The 17,816-nt window shown below is 39.7% G+C and overlaps 1 protein-coding gene across 1 annotated transcript; it reads right to left on the bottom strand.

Annotated features, from left to right (window-relative positions):
* Window positions 1–1,073: 1,073 nt before the first annotated feature.
* On the bottom strand, window positions 1,074–14,349 carry LOC577187 (solute carrier family 40 member 1). The gene is made up of 11 exons (XM_030989809.1): window positions 14,152–14,349; window positions 12,416–12,828; window positions 11,582–11,670; window positions 8,687–8,846; window positions 7,547–7,789; window positions 6,523–6,732; window positions 5,034–5,362; window positions 4,424–4,601; window positions 3,571–3,735; window positions 2,307–2,507; window positions 1,074–1,584 (listed from the first exon to the last, which is right to left on the bottom strand). Exons 2-11 carry the CDS (start codon window positions 12,714–12,716, stop codon window positions 1,292–1,294), a joined length of 2,169 nt encoding a protein of 722 aa, XP_030845669.1. The 5' UTR covers window positions 12,717–12,828; window positions 14,152–14,349; the 3' UTR covers window positions 1,074–1,291.
* Window positions 14,350–17,816: the final 3,467 nt, after the last annotated feature.

Genomic DNA, 17,816 nt, shown 5'->3' with positions numbered 1-17,816 from the left:
AGAAAACTATCTCAGGAAATGCCAACTAGAATTTGACCATCGTGACCAAATGCAGCTTTATTGAGCTCTAACTGGAAATCACACAATGCAACTATTTGGTAGTTTTGTGGTGCCTGGTCACATGTTCATAAATGTCTACAGCTGCCCATTTATACCAAACATGCTCGTACACATATAATGCATAGTACACTGTCTAATCGCAAATCACCTGACCTAGCAAATGGCTATTGTAAAGACATTCTAAAGTGTTAGACCAACCGTTGTAATGATGTATTTATACTGGTACCTGCTTCCTAGAATACAATGCCAAGAGCATTCTCATAGTCTTAGGTTACACTTCATGTGCACTCATCCATAAAAACATAAATATAACCATAACAAAATATGAATACAAAAATAGAAATATAACATTTTATTTTCATTGGAAAGACACAATTCATTATAATTTAAGGCACTTTGCATGTTTACAAGATGAATTTGAGCTTATACACAATGACGGCACACATAATAAAAAACCTTTATACTGATGCATGGATATAGAGTACCGGAGTGCTAACGTCATATTTGCTCGTCGTCCGGGTTACTGGTTCTAAACAACAGAGCCTGCACATGAGGTTCAGCGCCAAATCATTCAAGCGAGGGGGCTGGAGCAGGGCAAATTCAGTGTTTGGGGCTGGTGGGAGATATCACCACACCATTGCTTAGCACAAAACTGCTTGGAACCAGCAACCTTGTTATCATGACATTAGAACAATTGCCTAAAGCCCATAACACACCAAGAAACTTATGTGAATTGCAAAACTTTGGTATTCTGTCAGTTGTGATTTAATCGTATTGCATCATAAAACTTTCCGCGACTCTGAACCACCTTCGAAAATTTGTGAACATTTCATCCTCTGGAAAGTTTGTGATGAAGAGGCACTAAGTTTTGCTACTTGCAACTGTTCCAAGGATAGAAGTCGTGCTTGAATACCAGGGGGGTGTTTCACAAAGATCTTAAGTTGAACTTATCTCTAAGTTGGACTTAACAATTATGGAAAGCCGTTAGCATCTTCGAAAATAGTATGTAAAAGTCATTTTAAAAGGCATATAATGTTGATTCTATCATTCTATTTTCTATTTTCATGGCAGATTTCATGTTCTTGATGTGGAATTCATGAAAAGTCTGCAATACTTGAATTTTGGTTTGGAATATATTGTATTCTAAGGCTACAAATGGCTCTTCATAATTTGTAAGTCCAACTTAGAGTTAAGTTCGACTAAGAATCTTTGTGAAACACCCCAGGCTTTATTAGACATGACCGTTCTTCAAACACGGCGTGAACTTTTCCATGTGGACCAAATGTCCTCTTATCTTGTACGAATACACCATGTAGCAACACGCGCCGATTATGATGAACACGACGGATGTGATAACCAGGTAGCCGAACGTCTCTGGACACGGAAGGACTATGACCAGGACAAAGTGGATCATGTCGAACGAGCACTCTAGCGCCCTCTGGACCCCATTGAAGACGCCCCGCTCCGTCTCCACCACGTTCTCCTGAACCAGCTGGGTCACGACAAGGTCGTATGCCCACAATCCTAGACTCGGCAAATGAAAAGACATTTAAGACATTTAAAGGCATCGTTTCCAGTTTTACAAATCTGATATGTATGGCTCTATGTGTAATCAGTGTCTGTGATATGGTATAATATTGAAGCCCTACCTATCTTTGAGTGACCGGTTTTACCATTCTCATTTCTACCAATAAACTGTAGTGTTATAAAAAATGTTGTGAAACTTTTTTTGAAATTTCGATTTTCAATCATGAATATTAATATTGATACAAGTCATGGGATTCCTGACTGACCTAAAGGTTTATAATTATGAGTGCAGCATGAACAAAAATCCAGGATTTTGTTTAGAATTTGAGGCAAAGATACCCAATCCCTTTAAAGGTAAGATGAAGGTTGATTCTATTCACTCATATGTAGGGATAGTGATTTTTCATTTGAAAAAAAGACCTTTTCTGTTTCAGAAAATCTAGTATTCCATTTCAAGCTGAAAAAACAGAATTTTGTCTTGCTGTAGATTTTGTACACATGAAAAAACAATTTCTGTTTACATGAGATTGACATACAAGAAATTAACCTGTAGGATACAAATGATTTTATAAAGGTTCTAAAAAAATAGGACACATGTAAAACAAAATGTTCATTGCAATATTCAAATTATGAAATGTAAATGTAAGTTGCAAAGAAAATATCTTTTGTAGCTTTAGTCCCATTTTTGTTGCTATTTTAGAATTATTTTAAGAACTAACCTATCCTTGATAACACGATCCCTGTGAAGAGTACAGCAGCGGACACGAGAGACGTCTGTTGTTGATCAGTGCCTGTGTATTTACACTGCACCCTGGACAGGTCTGGGGCTTGAGTTGTACCTGTACCGACAGTAGGTGGCGCCATGACCCCCACATGAGGGGTCGTCAAAGTGAGAGGTGGAGAACTGCTCTGACTCGCGTCTGCAAGCATAATGTACAATATTTGTCTACCAATAAGGTTTCAAGGGTTGCTGATTTCTTATAATTATCATTTATATGTCCTGGGGGGTGTTTCAATAAGGATGAGATCGACTTTAAGTTTGACTTAACTATGGCAGACTATTCATGCCACTGGTTGCTCTCGCTATTGGTCTCTCAATTGTGATCTTTCGATAATATTTTTTCCTTCAATTAAAATGTAAATTCTGTAGATTTGTGACCACGATTTATACGTTCCTTGAGAAACCAATGCTATAGGAGGGGTTAGAGGAACTAGTGGCATGAATGGCCTGCCATAGTTGAGTCCAACTTAAAGTCGATCTTAGTCTTTGTGAAACACCCCCCTGTAGCGTCTATTTTTGTACCTGCAGGATCTTTTCTGTGGTTTTATCTTGCTGTATCAAACAAGATAATCAATTCAGATTAATAATAGTCCCGCACTTTGTCGCAGTGAATATCTTGTGTTAGATTCCAGTTTTTGGAAGTCTATTGAGTATTTCCTTCTCAACCATGTAGTTGTACGTTTTATTGCGTTTGCGATTGCAACCGTGATTCACATACAGTACATGATTTCAACTTGCCAATTGTGCCATCCCTGTAATCTTAAAGCCCCACTGCACTACTTAAAGCTACTTGCGCCCTCTATACAGCCAACAATGCCTACGCCGTACATGTTGATCCCCATGATGCCCCTTTTTCTTATGTTAATTGAGAGCTGATTTGATGAGATAACCACCTGCCAGTGACCTTGCAGGGAGGTCTAATCCCTCCTGGCCAAACTAGTACAGACGGGCTTTAAATGAACGGACTTCCTAGGGACACGCAGGGACCATGTATGTATACATAGCACTGTGAAGGAAATATTGGTCCAAATGGTGGACAGTTCACATACGGTAGAAATCTCCAGTTACCAATTGTGCTGTTCCTTTCGTTCAAATGAACAAACTTCTTGGGGACTCGCAATGACTATACATGTATACGTACATGTAGTACTGAGGAGGAAATCTCAAGGATAGTTCACATACAGTACATGATTTCCACTTACCAACGGTGCTGTTCCCATAATCATAGATGAAAGGAGATCCAGGGGCCCACAGTGATCCTACACACAGCATCAGGAAGGCTATCTCAATCCCAAGGGAGTAGAGTCCAGATCTCACTAGACCGATTCTTCTTCTCATGACTGGGTAAAGCATTGTTCCGAAGATACCTTTTCAATGATATGGTGCAGGCAAAGAAGAATAATAATGAAAGATTTTAAAAAGAAAGAGAAGAGGAGGAGGAGGACAAGAAAAAGAGGACAAAGAAGAAAAAGAAAAGAAGGAAGAGAAGAACAAGAATCAGATAAAGCTTGAAGGCCATTGAAATCAAAATTTTATTAATCATTTGACTATTCAAATCAGTGATCATTAAAATTTTAGATGTGTGAATGTTTATATTCTGTAGCCTTCCTGCATCTAATGTATGTTAATTATGCATTCAATATATTTGTTTGATTTTGTACATTATCTGTATAAATTATATATTCACTTGAAATAGTGTATCAAACCATATAATGTTCATGAAAATGTATGATGAAAAAAAAGAAAAAAGATGCAGAAACCAATAAATCAATTCATATCAATGCTATTGCGAATTCTTCCCAAATCGGATTATAGTCAGATCGTATACTGTGCGGTGTCCTTTGGCAAGATATTAATCTACATTTGCCACTCTCCACCCAGGTGAAGTAAATGGGAGGGAAAGAATTCCTTGAATGCTGTAGCGCCTTATCATGGCGGCTCAGTTACAGTCAGGGTAATGATATGATACTTTATATTAAGCGCAGTAGAGTATATTCAAATATTGTAGCTGCACTATAAGAATTGACGTATTATTATTAATAAAGTTAGCTTTACCTGTAATGGATCCAAGCGCCTGTAGGATTCCCATGGCATACTCTGGCATACCTTGTGAGTAGCCATAGCCCAGAGTGATGGAATCAAAGCCCAGGACAGTCATGTAGAGGAAAGCCATACCTAGACCGGCCCAACACTCCACGTAGGATTTGTACACCTTCCAACCGTCGAACATATCCTACGATATAGAGAAATGAAAGTCGGTTTAGAAGTAATAGTGATCGATATTAATGGTGAACATTTGTAATGTGCAATGTCTGTCAAAATTGACACTCCTACAAGCTTACATATTTCTATTTGAGGTCAGGCTTCAAGGAAGGACATAGTTTAGAGGGCATCCCACAGAGTGGTTTGTTAGGACCACACATATTTTACACATGGAAGTCAGAGACATTGCTAGAGGAGGAGGGGGGGGGGGTTGACAGCTAACTTGTCAGCAAATTGGCCGACACCCTCCTTATCAAAATGGTCTGGGAAAAGCTCTGGTTGAAGGTACGCATTGGCAGTTTTAAGCTTGCCATTGCCCTTTTCAGAGAGAATTTGACCTTTGCTACCACCAAGGTGATAAACCTATTTAAAGTGGGCATGGTTGAAAGCTTCACTGTCTCACCTTAAGTTTTGCAGTCACTCTACCGCAGCAGCCTCCATCCTTCTTTGTTGCCATGGTTACTGGAGTAGATGGTGCAGGGGCCAATGATGCTGGAGTGACTGGTATCTCTGTAAACTCTCTCTCCCCATCCTCCTCCTTGGCCGGGGTGGTTGGCTGAGATGCTGATGCCGATACGGAAGCTGATACTGGTGATGCTGGATAGGCTGCCGGTACCTTGGTTAATTCCTTCTCCCTATCGTTCGATTCTTGGGTATCGCTTTGAGCTTCGATGGCTGGTTCGCCCAATTCAGAGTATTGACCTGTGACCTCTTGCTCAGGAAGAGCTTCATCTATGATTTAATAAGAAGCATAACCAGCAGGTGTTAGCCAAGAGTTAAATTGGGTATGTGATGTGAGGGTTAAAAAGGACATCCAGAAATGATTATTCTATAGGTAGTATATCAAAGCCCCATTGCTACTTGCACCCTCTATATAGCAAACAATGCCTAAGCGGTGACTGTTGGTCCCCCATGGTCCCCTTTTTCTTATGTTAATTGAGAGCTGATTTGATGAGATAACCACCTGCCAGTGACCATGCAGGGAGGTCTAATCCCTCCTGGCCAAACTAGTGCAGATAGGCTTTAAACTAAACTATCACGATGGTTTTCCCTCAGCATATCAATGTTGCATGTTTTGTATTATTGCTTACTAAGTGTGACAACTAAACCAAATTTCAAGGATTTCTAATAATTATTAGAACTCACATTCTATGCAAACTTAGTCCGCATATCATATCTGTAAGTTCATAAAAACTAGTCATATGTAATAAAATACAGGAGGCACAATGGCTCAGTGGTACAGCAGTGGTCTCATAACTGGAAGGTCCCTGGTTCAAAACCAAGTTAAATGCCCTAGTGCCCCTTGGTCAGGCATAGCTCCTTACACATTCCTGTGGAGAGGACTTAAAGCCGTCAGTCCCCTGTTTGCTCAACTTTTAAAGCATAGACATGCTTTCTTCACAGTCAACTAAAACAAACCAAACAACCAAACCAAACCAAACCAAAATCTGAAAATTCTGAAGAACAACTTTTGAAAGCCTACATGTTCTACAAAACATTTAAAGAGAAGGTCGAGTTCTGGGAAGAGGTGAAAAATAATTTGTGAGCGTTATCATTCTTATAATGCAAGTGTGGAAGAACATCAGATAAAAAATGTTCCCTGAAAAGCATGACTCTTCAAATGCCTTAATATTCTAAATATGGCATGTAACAGCATAAAAATCGGGACAGATTTTTATGTCACATATACATCTTTCTGTGTACAGTGCTTGTAACTTTACCAAGACTGGGCCAAATTTCTTATCATTTTGATGATTCCAGAACCTTGTAGTACACACCAATACTTATATGCTAGATGATCAACCTTTTCTGAACGATTCTAGACAGTTTCTTTCACAATGCAATTGCATGACCAGAACTCAACTTCATCTTTAAATACATAAAACTTTTACCTGTGCATCCTACGCCTCCTTTGAAAGCCAACTCAGGTACATTCCTGTACACCCTCGAAAGATTCCAGTACTCAATCACCATGGAACCGGCATTCCAGGATGCAACAAAGATACCCCCAATCAGCATAGATGCGGTCATGATGGCACCGACGGCGATGGGAGCAAGGATGTTACTGACGAGGTCTATACGCCTCATGTTTGCATTCATAACTAAAAATGAAAAACGACATAAATATTCAGGCTGTGTACAAAAATCCTATGCGTACCCTATTCACTTTTCTGAGTACCTCTGTTCAATCTCTACTTAGAAATGTGAGGCAATCGGCTGCGTTCACAACAATGTCATATCAGTCACAAAATTCAGCATCAAATATCATATTCATATGACCATCCTAAACCAAAATCAGATATAAATTATATTTCTTTGAAGTTTTACATCAAATATTATAGTACTTTCTATCAAAATCTGGTCGTAAAATGTGTCTTGACCTTATACCCCCCCCCCCCATGCTATACATGTAGGTGGCAATTTCTCTAAAGAATTGAGGTGTTAAACATTGTAATTGGATTACAGTACATTTTTTCCCCCAGAAACAGAAGCAGTTACCTCTACTGTGAACTTTACTCCAACTAACAATATTTCATGCCCCATTTATCAACGAACAACACGTACCAAGAATAGACTTCATTTATCAAACTTTATTTATGACAACTGGGGGGTGTTTCACAAAGACTAAGATCGACTTTAAGTTGGACTTAATTATGGAAGGCTGTTCATGCCATCGTTTGCTCTCACAATTGGTCTCTCAATTATGATCTTTAGATAATATTTTTTCCTTCAATAATGAATTATCGAAAAAATGTAAATTCTGTAGAGTTGTGACCATGATTTGTACATCCCTTGAGAGACCAATGCCAGTACATTGTGAGAGCAAACAGTGGCATGAACGGCCTGCCATAGTTGAGCCCAACTTAAAGTCGATCTTAATCTTTGTGAAATGCCCCCCAGGAGTAGTAAACTCACTAGCAAGGACATCCTTGTCCCCACCAGCCACGACGACCACCCAATCCTTCTGGATACAGATCATCTCGGCAAGGCTAGCCAGTGATGCCAAGGTACCGAGTATGATGATGATCAGCTGACAGATGATGTAGAGGCCACCATTCCAGATCTGCAGAATGTCCGTCTTAAGGATGAGGACTGTACACAGGAGGCAAGCATTGATCAGGACACTGCTGTTTTGGATGATCAGGGAAGTTCGGGCAGCTGGGAGAAATAAGAATGATAATTGTTCAAAGTTACATACCGTAATTAACGGTGTACATGTATAAACCGCCCTCGTGTAATAACCGCATGCCTCTTTTTCGCCCTAAAAAAAATTATAAAAAAATTTAAAAAAACCACGAGGCCTTTCATTTAAATGTGAGGTGCAGCTGAATGTGTAAGATCATTAATGTAAATTAAAACACAGTAGAGGTCCTAGGATAGAACCTTGTGGTACGCCGAGTAATAGAAGAAAAATTGGAGGAATTATTATTGTAAACTACATATTGAGAAAGATTTCTTTCAAACCAAGATGACAGACAAATTTGAGTGTTGTTCTAGTTTCAGAGTGGCGAGTCAACACACCGATTACTGAGCTGGGAGACATTGCCAGGCATAGCGCCAGGTGGAGGGGCATAAATCGAAACGTGTATAAGACGCACCCCCGACTTTGAATTTTTTTCGGCGGCAAAAAAGTGTGGTTAATACACCGTTAATTACGGTATCTGAAAGATTCTAGGACAGGTGGAAGATGAAGAGACCAGCATTGTTTCATATTTCATGTAGCACCCTGAAAATCAGACTATTACTTTAGTGATTGCAATCACTTAAGTCGATTTGACAACTAATGGTCGTTATTTTCACACTTAAAGCCATTTCAGACCCTTTCGTTTTGAGGGAAGTTCTAAATTAGTATTGTCTTTCAAATGCTTTAACATTTATTTTTTTGGCCTTCAAATGGGACATAGTACCTTTAAGATGCATGACATTTTATGAGAAAAATGTTATAACAAATATATAGAGAGATTTGTGCTTCCAATTTGAAGAAAAAAAAGTGCTCAAGAATCCAGCACTGGCAAAATTGCCTTCCTGAGTGAGTGAAAAAAGGTAACATCTAACCTCTTAATCTGGGCGTCTTATCAACCCATCTTCCAATGGCCGCACCAAAGATGAGAGAAGAAGCGGAAACACAGAGTCCATAGATGGCCGTCAAACGGAGAGATTGTTCCTGGATCTCGACTAGGTAAAGGGCTACAGTGAAGCTCCACATACGATCACCCTACAATGGCAGAAGAAAAAAGAAGGAAAGAATGGAATAACTTTCATAAATAAGCTATGATTAATTAATGTATGGATTATATTTAGGATTGAAAGAAAATCCTAATCGCTGTGCCGAAGTGACAAGATTTTATGTTAAGATGGGTCTACATTTTCTTAGAGGGTGGCAAAGTAGGTGAGATGCTGCTCTCACAGTTATAAGGCACAAGCTCCAGCACTACCGAATGGACTACATATAGAATAAAATAAAATCTGGATGCATGTTGAACTTTCCTTTTCTTTCCCACCCCTATCTTTCTTTAAATACTCTAACTTGTATCAATCATTCAGCACCCTCTAGTACCTGGAAGAAGATAGAGAACTTAGACCCCGTTCTCACTCACTTCGTTGGAGCGCTCTAACTAAGACCTGTTCCTCAGGAGCGGTTCTTAGGTGAGTGAGAACGGTCAAAGTGGTCCAGGAAGTGGACTTCTGGACCGCTCCAGAAGACCACCTTCCGAGGTGGTCTTGAGGAGCGGGTCTTATTAAGAGCGGTTTGGAGCGCTCTAACGTGCAATGTGAACGGAAGCGTACTTTGAACAGAAGTGAGCTAGTGACCTTCGGTGCGAAACATGTAGTACGGTACATACGGTTTGTATTCCGCGCGCGAAAAAATTGACCTGCTGACCTGAGCTGCCATAGCAACAAGACCACTTTGACTCGTGGAGCGGTTTGAGCCATAAAAATCTGCTCGGAGTGTGAACGCTCGCAAACCGTTCCTCAAGACCCGTTCCTCTGGAGCGGTCTAACTAAGACCACTTTCAAAGTGAGTGAGAATGGGGTCTTAGTCATCATAACCATTGGGACTCTCCTTCCTGTACAATGAAACAGATACAATGTACAAGCAGGTATACTCCTCCTCAACAATGTATTCTGATTCCGTATCATTCTAATAGCAGGGACCATATCGCCTAGAAAAAAGTTGTCAAGTCCAACACAATGCTAGAATACTAAAAGCACAACTGCACTGAAGTTGGCTGAGAATTCATATTTAATATAAAGTTACCGGTAAATGCATGTCAAATTGTCAACTAGAATTTTCACAACTTGAAGAAGAAAAAAAATTCTTCAAACCTTTTCATTTTTTGGGGTAAGAATTAAATTTATTTGTTTACCATTTAATTACCTTCGTTTTACCTTTATCTACCGGTATTTAGAGTGAAATAAGTTGAGTTCTTAACCTTGTCTTCATATTTGATTCGACTATTTCTATTTTTATGTTTTGTTATCTTTTGTTACTTGATTTTGTTTTGTGATATAATTTGTATATTTTTTATTCAGTCACAGACTTTTTGAAAATCAACCATTAAGGCTCAGAGAGTGACCGTGCTTAAATAAAATAAATGAAAAATATTATAAGTGACATTTGAAGACGATATTTTGAAAGTAGGATAAAAGTAGCAAATCCGAAACATGGCGAGCAAAACAATTTGCATGTGAGTCAGTGGTCCCTTTAAAGGGCATGTTCCCTGTATTCCAGAGGGCGTTCAAAATACGTACCCGCTGGCGGACAGTTCTTACGCAGATGGCATGTTCCGAATGCCCACACAATGCCGATTATCGCATACATGTGCCAAAGTAATACCAATCGCAGTTCGGCTCTAAGATTCGGCTGCTGTTTCTGCCCACTTTTGTGACGTCACGATCGGCAGCTTTGATTGACAGTTGTATGCAAATTAGAAGTCGATCTGTGGAACCTTTTGTACATCGAATTTCATGTTTTTCCTTCTTTCTTGTGATTGAGATAATAGAATGCAAAATGATATTCTACTTCACATGTTATGAAATCCGATCAAGAACACAAATAAATAGGAAAAAAACGAAAGGCATGGAGAGTTGTCCACAAATGATGTCATCAAATTGAATACCGCCCTCTAGTGACTAGTCATTTTAAAAAGGTTTAACTTCCTTATTTCTTGCCCGATTTTGTTCAATATTTCACTGATTTTATTCAAATATCTTAAACTCTACAATAAAAGTAACTTAGTATGAAGGTTTTGGTTCCCTTTAAAGGCCCACTGCACTACTGGTAGCTACACTGTACTTGCACCCTCTATATAACAATGCCTAATCGGTGACCATTGGTCCCCCCATGATCCTCTTTTTGTTATGTTAACTGAGAGCTGAGTTGAAGAGATAACCACCTGTCCAGTGACCTTGTAGAGCGGTTTAATCCCTCCTGTAAACTACGGCTGATAAGCTTTAATCAAGAACATCATATCTAGATTAGGTGTATATTTGGTATCTTTTTCCTGTATTTTTTTCCAGCATTACATAATTACAGACATAGACAAACACACAAACAAACACACGCACACACACACAAATAGTACACACAAGAGCAACCATACTCACCACCATTGTTATTATGTTCAAAATTGGACAATCCCTATGAACAAGTGAGTGGAAAAATATATTTCCCGGTATTTCCCGGTAAAAAGTGGTAAATACCTGTAAATACCGCTTATTTCCCGGCATCCGGGAAATAAGCCTCCGAAGCGGGAAATATGCCAACCCTGCATGAATTATGGCTTGTCTTACCTAATAACACGTAACGTATGCAATTTGCATTCTGACTATTGAAATACAATTAGTTGTAACAGGTGAATGAAATAATTTTTAACGAGGCACTTAGCAAAGATTTGTGCATTAAATTTGATTAAATTACAAAAAATGGCCTATCGTCTGATCGCTTACCCATGCAGATAAGAATTGACTGATATAAAGCATCACAGCATTGCTCATTATCCATTGGTAGAATGCTGCATAAGTCCATCGTGAGGATCCTTGAAGGCAAAAAACACAAGTAGATAAGAGTAGAACGTCAAGGTGAAACAAAATGTTGGCCATAGTCTTTAATCTGATACTTCACTTATCCTATAAAGAAATGAAGTTACTGTGTCGTGAGATAATGCGGTATAAATAGTGACTGGAAAATGGCAACCATTTAAAAAAGTTTTTTAAATTTATTTTACAAAGGGTCTAGATTGACATTTTTCAAGTCAGTATGCATGGGCCCACGTTAAAATGTATTCAGTTGTACAGGTATATATCTATTTTTTTTTTTTTATATATTTTTTTTTTTTTTTTTTTTTTTGGGGGGGGGGGGGGGGGGGTACCAGAAATTGAAATTGGAGGCCCATTTGAAACTGGCCCCTGTTAATATATCAAGCCCTAGAAAAATATTGACTGATTTGTATGTATCTCCAATATGCCCTAGAAGAGAAACCATGTGATGTAAACCACCCCCCCCCCCCCCCCTCTCCCTCCTCCCCATCAAAGAAAGAAGGAAAAAAAAAATACCAGTACAGGTTTATATATTAGCAATGAGCTAACAATTTATCCAAAGAATACCCTACAGATGACAGCATTTGGCAATGAGTAGCAATCACATGCAGGACTACAGGTGTACATTTGTAAAAGCATTGACTAGACCTTTCCGTAGAATATTTCAACAACAAAAAAGTTACAATTCCTACGTAAGTTATTTTTACAGCCTCCACCCCTGTCCCTCTCTATCAACGAACTCACTTGTTTGAGTAGCCAAGTCACCATTGTCTCCACCTCCTCCGCCAGGGTCTCCTCCCCCATCTCCTTGCCCTACGTCTCCCGTTGCATCTGGGTTTGTTCCTTCCTGTGTAACGTTAATATTAAGATTGAGGTCCAGCCCGGGCTGTAGATCATGCTGTTCTGCTGCTGTTGAAGGGTCTTCCTCTCCAAGGGTTTCCTGGAGGACAGCTGGTGGGGATGTAGGAGGTTCTAGAGTAGTGTCTCTCAGCCCTTGCTCATCAGCATCATCATCAGTGAATCTTGCGTAGCCCTTGCCTGTCATGTCTGTGTTGGGCCTCTTGGCTGTGGTGGCAGTGGTGTTGGATTCCCGAGGCTGAGGATTATCCAACGACTACTTGAACATCAGGTTGGATATCATTTCATCTCGAAATCACCTGTATTGAAAAATACAAGAGAAAACAATTCATTTTATGTATTTTGTTTGAATATGTTTGTTGTCTCTGACAGGACTTTTAATGTCTATGGTTTTCTTCGGCAGAGAAAACATGTCTCAGGAGAGCTGGAAAGGTGTCAACTCATTTTTTGGCTCATTTGTGTCTAATTTTAAGCGATAAATCTGAATTTCTTTTTAAGGATCACATATTCCCTTGAATATAAATAGTGAAACAGTTGCCAAATGATCAACGAGCAGGTCCAGTCCTAATAAAAGGCAATTAACAGAGTTTAGTAAAAGTGAATTGACTATCTTCAATGATAATACTGTAATAAAGATGATGATGACGATGATGAAGATGATGATAATCAGATGATGATAATGAAAATGATAATGATAATGATGGTGATGGTGACGATGGTGGTGGTGGTGGTGGTGGTGGTGGTGGTGGTGGTGGTGGTGATAATGATGGTGATGGTGACGATGGTGGTGGTGGTGGTTGTGGTGGTGGTGGTGGTGGTGGTGATGGTGATGATGATGATGATGATGATGGTGATGGTGGTAGTGATGATGATGATGGTGGTGGTGGCATGGTGGTGGTGGTGGTGGTGGTGGTGATGGTGGTGGTGGTGGTGATGGTGATGGTGATGGTGGTGGTGGTGGTGGTGATGGTAATGGTGATGGTGGTGGTGGTGGTGGTGGTGATGATGATCATGATAATGCATGATGATGATGTTGTTGATGATGATGATGATGATGATGATGATGATGATGATGATGATGATGATGATCACGATGATGATGATGATCACGATGATGATCATAAAAATAATAACAGTAGGAACACCAACAACAATAATAATAATAAAAATAAAAATATAATAACAATAATGATCAATGAACAAATTTAGTCTAATAAGCAATAGTGTATCCTAAATTATGAAATTAATGATATAAAGAAAAAATATTAAAGAGGAAGAATTTCAGTGCAGTTTACTGTATGTAGATCTAGATAGGGTCTAGACCTCTAGGCCTACTCTAGACCGAATTTTCCGTCTCTTTCGTTCGTTAGCCTCTTATTGGGGTAGGGTCGGCTCAAGAGGCTAACAAACGAAAGAGACAGAAAATTCGGCCTAGAGTCTAGGCCTAGACCTACTCTAGATTTTTTAAGTTTAAAGTTAGATCACAATCGTAAAGTCAGATAAAGGAAATCTCAATGTATCTAACGTTAGATTTATAGACATTGCGATCAAACCTCAAGGGTTTACAGAAAGAATTCAAAATATATATAGAGACCCAATATAAATATTATGCAATAGCCTACCCATGAATGAAGTCCACTAACACTTTGAAGTGGTGAATCTGCTGCATGCATTTATTTTAGCGAGGCCGTCATGGTCGTGGATTCATCAAAACAATGAAACTAAACTTAGTGAAACCATTCAAATTTTGTATATTAATATTATTATTAAGCTACGAAACGTGTAGCTCCCAAGTAATAATATTGCAGTTCCACATGGGTGACAAGCTCATAATAACAAATTGCTTTACTGACCATCTCTTGCACCGTATAGCCGCAGCTCAGCTAGATTATGAAAGATACGCTATTACGTAAGTCTCCCACGGGCACCGCTCCGGTACCAGGCTGGCCGCGCTCCGGGCTTCGCTGGCCGTGCTGCTAGAGAAGATTTTCATTCATCACGGGTGCTATGTGATCATAAAGCTGCCTTGTTGATCTAGTCTTATTACAAGAATAAAGATTTCCTGATTATCGGGGGGGGGGGTATGCTTTTTGTATCACCTTCTGACTAAAACTGTGTTTTTCATTATGCCATAGATAGGTAGAATCATAGACGTCTATGGTAGAATGCATATAAAAAATTAGTAATTAGAGATTTGAAAAGCCAAATTACATTGTATATACCTAGACTAGAGTGACTATTATCTATATTGTGATGATGTATATATCGCCTTTATTCGGAATGTTCATTTAATATTCATGTAATAAATTTTTCATACCGAAGGGTCATACTAATTTTGAAGGCTCCTGATTCTGAAAATGAAATCAAATATAATCCTATATCTTTTGGAGGAATTATGAACTGTTGGATGTGCACCCCTCCCCCCCCCCCCCAGTTTTAATTTATTTTTAACGGATCAATTTCACTCCCTCACGCCCGCATTGGCCCGAATTCACAAAGCAAGGTTTGAGCTCAAACCTCCTTTTGTTTCGCCAAACCTCCTTTTGTTCTTTACAAACCAGGTTTGTAAAAAAACGCGTAAATTAAGCGCGTCATATGACGTACGAAAACCAAGGTTTGTCGACAAACCTCCTTTGTGAATTCGGGCCTATATTATGTCTGTAAAAGACAACAAAAACCTAAGCGTCATCATTGTTATATACGAGCTACAATGGAAAAACCTAATAAGAGGCGTATGAACCAGGGGCCCGCCAGCATCCCTGATGATAATCGAACAAACTGATATCCGGCAGCGATAGTTTCTTTGATAGTTGAAACCTTACGTATTATTTATTTAGACTATTTTGGTAGATATATTACATTTTCAGTGAAATTAAGTGTAAACGTTTGTGTCACTCCCATGTTACTCACTTCACTTTTTAATTGCTGAAATCGAGATACTGCAATTCTGCAAAGATGATGATATGGACAGCAACCCCGGTAAAATTATGTCCCTAAGACTCCAAGAGTCGTCTCATCACTTTAATAAGGGCGGGGTGGCATTTTTAGTGCCGCTTGCAATGCACCATCAAAGACCGTCAACACTACTGGGCCAGAAGGGATTAGACCACACAGCGAGGTCACTGACAGGTGGCTATCTCATTAACTCAGCTCTCAATTAACATAAGAAAAAGAGGATCATGGGGACCAACAGGCACGGATTGGGGAAGTTTTCTATATAAAGGGAGCAAGTAGCTACACGTAGGACAGTGGGGCTTTAAATGACATGGTATGTCACTGCCAGGGGCGTCGCTAGACCTTTTTCAATGGGGGTGGGGGTGTAGCGGCCAACGATTACTGACACAACTAGCCACCAATTACCGACAAAAATAAATGTCCCAATATCTACAAATTCAACCCTATAAACCCGGGGCCGAAGGCTAAATTGTTTTTCCAATGGACTATCTATAATACTTGCGTACGTACACTCTTATTTCCACAGCGTCAAATTTCACTCCAAATGGCGTCAGCTGGGAGTCAACTCTATTCCTAGTTAAAGTGACACGGAAAAGGAGTCAACTTGACTCTGAATTGAGTCAATTCTCAGCTGATGCCACACAATCCGAGTCAAATTGATTCGGAATCCGTGTCACTTTAACTAGGAATATAGTTGACTCCCAGCTGACGCCATTTAGAGTGATATTTGACGCCGTGGAAATAAGAGTGTATGCGTAAATAGTCATTTTCCTCGACGACATAAATATACGATTCATTTCGTCCATTTAGTCAGTATCATAGCTATATATTTTAATGCAGGCGCGGAGCTAGGATCTTATTTTAGGGAGGGGCGGTAGTGAGCAAGTGAATCACCTAAAGATCGCGTTCATTAGGGGGTGTGGGTGAAAGGCCTCCCGCGTGAAGCGCGGAAGTTTAGACATAACCTTAAATTATTAGGACAAGAAGACGATTTATTGTACCGTTCTAGACTGTTAATTCTTGTCTGAATGAATTCCCCCCCACCCTCCCGCGCGAAGCCTGAAAGCTTTGACGTTTTATTAAATTATTATAAAAAGAAGACGATTTGCTGTACCGTTCTCGACTCTTAATCCTCATCTGAATTCAGTTCCGGCCCCTCCCTGTACCGTTCTCGACTGTTAATCCCTGTCTGAATTCAGTATTCCCTCCCCCCCCCCCCCTCTCGCGCAAAGCGCGGAAGCTTTAGCGTTTTATTAAATTATTAGAGAAAGTAGACGATTCGTTGAACCGTGCTCGACTCTTAATCCTTGTCTGAATGAAGCTTCCCCGTACCGCGCGAAGCGCGGAAGCTTTGAAGTTTTCTTAAATTATTCCAGAAAGAAGACGATTCGTTGTATATACCGTTCTCGTCTCGTCTAAATGAAGTTTTCCCCTTCCGCGCGAAGCGCGGAATTTTTGGCGTTTCATCACAATATAGGGAAATGATGACGATTCGTCGTACTGTTTTCGACTCTTAATAAGCCCTATTCATCTGAATTCAGTTTCCCCCTTCCGCGCGAAGCGCGGAAGCTTTGACGTTTCCTTAAATTATTAGGGAAAGAAGACGATTTGTTGTTCCGTTCTCGACTCGTCTAAATGAAGTTTTCCCCTTCGGAATTTTTGGCGTTTCATCACAATATAGAGAAAGAAAGACGATTCGTCATACCGTTGTTGACTCTTATAAACCTTGTTTGAATTTAGTTTCCCCTAAAATTTTAAACCTCTGATTTCTTTAGCTGATATTATAGGAAAGTGAAACTTCGAGAAAATACAAGTAGTGTAGTTGTAGTCACTCTCGAAGTGATCACAGCGGATAAAAAGTCACAGTTCGTAGGGAAAAAAACTTGTAGTACACGAGGATCGAGCAAGAATACCGACACATGCAGCTGACCCGACACTGACACAGCAACATAATTTACCCGTGTCTTTCTTGCTCCCTCGACGAGACGACTCTGCACCCAACAACACCCCTCTCTCTTTTACTCCCACTCCTCCTCTCTCAGGCTCTTATACCTCCTCTCTCTCTCTCTCCTCTCTTTCATCCCCCGTTTCTTTTGTTTCCCTTTTACTCTCTTTTTTTCTTCTTTTTTTCCTTTTCTTTCTTTTCTTTCTTTTCTTTTTTTTCCTTTCTTTCCTCTCCTCCCTCTTTTTCTTTTTTCTCTTTCTTTCTTCTCTTTTCTTTCCTTTCTTTTCTTTTCCTTTTCCTTTTTTTTTCTTTCCCTTTCCCTCTCTTTTTTCCCCTCCCCCTATTCTCTTTTTTCCCGACAGCAGCGCAATTTTACCGACAATATCC

Source organism: Strongylocentrotus purpuratus, unplaced genomic scaffold (genome assembly GCF_000002235.5).
Source record: "Strongylocentrotus purpuratus isolate Spur 01 unplaced genomic scaffold, Spur_5.0 spur5_scaffold_19, whole genome shotgun sequence".
NCBI lineage: Eukaryota > Metazoa > Echinodermata > Echinoidea > Camarodonta > Strongylocentrotidae > Strongylocentrotus > Strongylocentrotus purpuratus.
This window is presented reverse-complemented; position numbering and strand designations above follow the sequence as displayed.